We start from the raw sequence: 6,000 nt of genomic DNA, 5'->3' as shown, positions 1-6,000 counted from the left end.
TACCATCATCATGCCAGTGAACTGTGTCGTTGGAGGATGTCATCGCACAATCGCGAATAGTCCAAAATCAAGTTTTTTTAAATTTCCAAAACTTGAAAAGCTCAAAGAGTCAAAATACCTGTCGACGAGTGTCGTGAGTGGGTTCCCTTCTCACAGAATACCACTGACACTGTTGTTAATAGTGTTATGCTGACCAGGCCCGACTTCGTCGCCTCTTCACAGAATCACAGTCAGTGAAGCATGATTTGCAGCTCTCATTTCGGAGACGGGTGCAGGGAGGAGACGTCGTTGATGAAGGCCAAGACGGGTTTTAATACTGAATTCCGTCGCAAAGCCGATGCAGTGCCGGTCGCCATAATAAAGGCGCCATCAGCTTCAACTCAAGCAGAGCCACATGCAGGAAACTTTATCCCTAGGCCTACCCCTACCACTCCAGTGGTGTATGACTATGAAGAATCGAAAAGTGAAACTTATAAGAGTAAGAGTAAAAAGACCACCAAGAACTTGAAGAAGGAAAAGAAGAATGCTAAGAAGCTTAAGGGTAAAGCCAAGTCTAACGTTAACGTTAGACCTAACGTTACACTGCAACAAACTGCCAAAACAGCCTTGAAGAGAAAAGAGCAGAGTTTGGTGAGTAAAGTAGACAGAAAGATCCGTCTGCCCGGAGGACTCTTTTTATATTTTGTCATTAACGCTGTCCTGCGTAGAGGGAGGGGATCCGTGAAGCCAGACGCAGTCTCCGCGGAACATTCCCTGACGGACAGATACAGACCGATCTTTCGGTCAATGAGTAAAGTTAACAATTTCAATGTTTTAAAAACTTAACAAATTGAGACTAACCCGACCGTTTTGAGTAACGACACACTGTCACTAACGTTACATAGTCGTTACTGTCGTTAGAATATATTAAAAGTTAGAGCCAGCAGTACGCCTAACATTAGATCTTTATCAAGTTCATGATCTAGGAAGCTATGTTTAAATTGAATACATGTCCACGTCTTTATTTGCATTTTAAATTGAGTTTTAATCAAAACAGTTCATCTTGGAGAGTGGGCATGTCATCATGTGAATGGTCATGGAGAGACCGTGAACTTGTGACCATTTAATCAGATGTAAGATGGATGAGAAGTGAAGAGAAGGCCTCATAACTATGAGCTGATCTGAGGCTATACAGGGAAGGAGCTTCTTGAGTACACTGTACACAGTAAACACTGCCCGAATGTCATGAATGTGAACCAAGTTCAGGCTGGTCGCAGTAAAACCCCAGGACAGAGGCAGGGATGCCAATAACTATACACAGCCCTGTCGCTGTACACAAGTGTAAGTCGCGCTAGCTTAGCGCACGGGGTCTGGTCGGGCTAGGATGCCAAGTTCAAAACAATTTATGAGTGAGATTTTCATGACTCGGCATCTCGGCGAGCGACTGTTCGCGCGAGCGAGGGTGTGGAAGGGGTTTTCCCCCCCGTGACCTCCCACGATAGGGAGCTTTTTAAATTTTAGCTCTTAGTGGTGCGATAAGGTGCATATTGTACTTAAGTGACTATTTTTTACTTATTTTTAAAGACAAAAGGAAAATATACCTACAATTGCAGCTATCACTTTAATCTTTTGAGCTACATAGCTGCTATGCTCGTTAGGCCCAAGTTGCAGACTTCGCGCGATGCGTGAGAAAAATGGGTGCCCTTCGTGAGATCGTGAGACGGCCCCTAAATGCTTGAGTCTCACGCATTCTGCGTGAGACTTGGTAGCTCTGCAGAGGTGCTCGTGAGGGGGAGAGTGCCTTGTGAGACGAAGCCTCCCTCATGAATGGATTTCCAGGACTGACATGAAATGTTGCAGTTATCTGTGCAAGTGAAGGAAGAGCGTGAGCATCGTCTTACAAGTAGGCTCTAGATCTAGACGCTCGTAGAATGAAGCTTGATCTTTTCAACGGGTAAATGTGTGTGGGTTGTGGTTTTCTCGCGTACAGAACCTCCATTTTATGCCCTCTCCGAGGGAAAGAGTTTATTGCCTCTTAATAGAGAGGGAATGGGATAATTGAAGGGGTCGGTGCATTATAGTGTTAACCCACACTTTGGTGAAAAATGAGTTACATGCATTTACACCATCCTGAATCACTGCTCTATAATCCCTAAAAAAGTCATCTTGAAATTTAAGCAATAAATGGGTTTTTAATGCAGGCATCTTTTTGCCCCGAAAATTAATCACATCTTATAGGTAGGAATATAATGCTAAGCCACACTTTTCAAGATGGCGACCTCCATGGTAGCAGACAGAAGGGTGTCACAAAAATATCTAAATCTGAACAGCGAGGAAACTTTTTCATCCACAAAAATAAGTGTTTCTGATTCATAACATAACTTGTACTCTTCTGCCAGTTATGAAAATGGAGATGAGATAAACAATGAAATTTTAAGCATTTAATGAGTATTTTTTGTTCATTTTTGTACTGTTGGGGTTAGCACTATTTTCATGCTAATTCTGCTTATCATGACATTTTTCGCCAGTTTTTTGTTTTTGTTAAACTTATCAGGAAAATACCACAATCACTGGTTTTAGGAGTATTTTAGCATTGTGCATTATGACCTATAAGAAAATTAATCAACATTCATGGTCTGTCCCAGCACCATAAAGTTTCATTAGTGGGTTAGCACTTTATTCATGCTGACATTTCGCTTCAAAAGGAAAGCTTCCTCAAAATTAATCAGTCGTCAAATAACTGATGAAATATATTCAAAATATAAATCTTTATTTGTTATGTGTGTTTTTTCATCGAAATGGCTTATTGTAATAAGTGTATTGTCTCTAAATTTATGATTTTTTTTTTTTCCCGATGCAAGTGTGATCTGAAAACGTGTGATCTGAAAACGTTCATATGGGTACAAAAAAAAAAAAAAATGTACGGATAGCTGGATGTTTGGACATGTGCCTTATCTGTTTGTAATTCTTACAGAGTTAGATCACTAGTGAAACAACATTTGAAATTGTCATTGATTAATTTGTAACTTCTTTTGAATAAAATGCAATTTTGCTATGCTTTCACAGCCATATTTAGGGAGATTAGCCATAGACAGTAGAAAATAGATGAAAACCAAATGCATTCTAAATATCGATTAATTCACCTCAAATTTTCCAAAAAAAATTCCTGCCGCTGTCAATGTTGGCAGTTGTGCTTGCCTGTAGTTTCTTACATAACTGAGACACGATACTTACATGTTTAACATCCTTTGAAAGGATGTTACATTTATGATATAGCTGCAAACATTATTTTCCAAATCTAACGCTGACGTATAAAATTCATACTTCCATGTTGTTGATACCTCTATACGGTTTCTCAATTTAAATCAATAGGTGAAAGCAATCAAAGCGGACTTTAAAGCATCAATGCTGATAGTATAGTGTTTTTTAACGTAATTTAGTTTTGTGAGTGAATAGCTCCCTTTTTTTCCACTACTGAATTTACCCTTTAAACTCGGTATTTATCATGCATTTTTATGAAGAAGTCTCCATGTTGGAAAGAAAATGTATTCGCTGTATTCTGTTACAAATTTCAGAGTTTTTTTTTTTTCACAGGGTTGTTTTCAAGATTAATTTACAAAAAAGAAAGTTTCCTTCAAATCAATTTGGAGATTTGTGATCGATAAAACTATTGAAAGCATATAGATTTTTCACTTTTTCGTGTATGTTTTTGTCACCGTAACAGCTTTGACATGAGAACATTTTTTTCTTGTTCCTAAATGATCTTCATGATCCAAATGCATAGTCTGAAAACGTGCATATGGGGTAATGATGTATGTGTATAAACACACCAACTTGGTATAATACGTAGACTATTTTGGTCTTATTCGGCACATTGTATTTCAGCATGTATGGTCTGTGCGAATATACGAAATCTATAAGTGTTCAGACTTCCAAAGAGGTTTTTTCCCAATTTTTAAAAATGTTCTTTTCATGGATTTTGGGCCATTAAGAGTTAGTCATTCATTTTGCAATAAGAACTTTCCTGCGTAATTTCAAACAGCCTGCATTTACCAACGAACATGGAGGAGGAGGATTCATTGAGGCATGTACAGTCATAATTCTCATGCAACACTATTTTTTGGTAAATTCGTTGTCATACAAGGAAGGATTTTAGAGTACATTGGTGATTTTGATACCCTAAACAAGAATACCAATCCAGCTAAACTAGGCCTTAATGTCTATTTTATGGTATTTTATGCCCTTTAACAAAAGACATGATAATCTCTGGAATAATGTTGATATGTACCATTTTACTTTATTTTCTCTGATCTATACTCTAAATCTAAAATGCGTTTTATGCATAATGCTGAAGAAGGGACTCTTTCCCTGCTTTTAAGTACACGGAAGATGTAAAATCCCCAATGAGATATAACCCCTCCCCCCCCCCCCCCCCTCACAAATCATATTATTATTTTGTATGACACTGAATGCTTTGTCATTTAAAACTTGAATTGTTGAAATTGTTTAATATCCACATTTGAAGATGTCTTTATGCGTATATGATTATGTGCGCGTGTGTGCGTCTGAAATATATGCAAAGTTTGTCTTCATAATTCACACAGATTATACAATACAGACAGTTAAAAACAAGTATATCTTACTTTAATTTCACGTCAGAAAGGAGGGAAACCCAAATATTACATTAATTTTCCATTTTTAGCGAAGAGATATTGATATTTTGTGAGTTTTCAAAAAATAAAGAGTATTTGTATACACTACGGATTTGGCTGCAATAAAGTGCTAAGCCACAAATTCAAAATATGACTTGAAAAATCCTCTTGAATCCAACAAAATATCAGTGTAGTAAATTTCCCCAAGACACTATTCAATCTTGAGTATGTAAAGGTTCATATACGAAAAAATTGGCCTTTTCGAGTCATTAACCTGATTTATGGATTTTTTCAAACTTTCAAAAGCGATTATCTCAAAATGAACATTGTGTGGGTTAGCACTATAATGCACCGACCCCTTCAATTACACACTACATTGCCCAGTAAGACTTGGGGAATCAAACCTAGGTCCTTAAATGGATCTGGGGAGGCAGAATTGCTGCTGGCTGAGCCATAGATAAAATTGTATATATGGATGTACTGTATATTGTGCAATCTTATTAATCTATTCTAAACATACAAATTTGTAATTTTTGCAATAATTCCAGGTTGGTGCTAACATGGAGACGACCACAGTAACAGAGGAGACAAAAAAATCGGGCTGTAGCAGGCCCAAACGGATGCACAGGGGAAGGCAGTGTGTTGTTGGTGGTTGCGGCAACTTTGATATCAATGGTTTCATCATCTATTGTCTGCCCGAGCACTCAGCTCTCGTGCAGCGAAGATGGCTGAAATTTGTTCAAAGCACTCGTGCAAGTCGTGGCGATTCAAGGTGAGCAGTGTGATCAGTAGAGGTGAGTTACGGTCGAAGGCAAGGGCCACAGGCCTGTGAGCGGGTAGTCGGGGGGTCAACAGTAACCCCCTCTGGCTAGATGGGAAGAGTGTAAGTCAGAATCCTTTTGGAAAATCATAAATAGTAAGTTTACGTTTTCAGATTTTATTAAAGATCAAACTTGGTATGAGGGTATATCCTGGGGGATAATACTTTGTTTGGATTTTAGGGTCACAGGGTCAAAGGTCAAAGGTCACAGGTTATTTTGTGAAAAAAAGGTTGAAAATTCATGTTTTTCTCCATATCTCGCAAATGGTTCAAGGTATCTTCATGGAACTTAGTAATAGTATATATGCTTGTTCCAATGGGCAGTGATTATTTAGGGAAGTTGGGGGTCATGGTTCAAAGGTCAGGGGGGTCAAAGGTCAAGGTCAACTCCTCAAAATATCACTACTTTCCTTATATTTATGCAATGCCTGAAGGTTTTTTTTTTTTAACTTGATGTATGCATGTATTACCCGATATATATTCTGTGGGAAGTTTCTTGCCAAAAGGTCAAAGGTCAAGTGAAAGTGTTTTGAATTGCACTTTTTTCTC

The 6,000-nt window shown here is 38.2% G+C and overlaps 1 protein-coding gene across 1 annotated transcript in view; it reads left to right on the top strand.

Annotated features, from left to right (window-relative positions):
* The first annotated feature begins 240 nt into the window (after positions 1-240).
* Positions 241-6,000, top strand: part of LOC140243451 (uncharacterized) — a 29,882-nt gene continuing 24,122 nt past the window's right edge. Inside the window, exons 1-2 of the mRNA XM_072323127.1 lie at positions 241-630; positions 5,180-5,403. Coding sequence (XP_072179228.1) covers positions 241-630; positions 5,180-5,403 — 614 coding nt within the window. The remainder of the gene's footprint in view (positions 631-5,179; positions 5,404-6,000) is intronic.

The sequence above is a fragment of the Diadema setosum genome, chromosome 20, assembly GCF_964275005.1.
Source record: "Diadema setosum chromosome 20, eeDiaSeto1, whole genome shotgun sequence".
NCBI classification, from domain to species: domain Eukaryota; kingdom Metazoa; phylum Echinodermata; class Echinoidea; order Diadematoida; family Diadematidae; genus Diadema; species Diadema setosum.
This window is presented reverse-complemented; position numbering and strand designations above follow the sequence as displayed.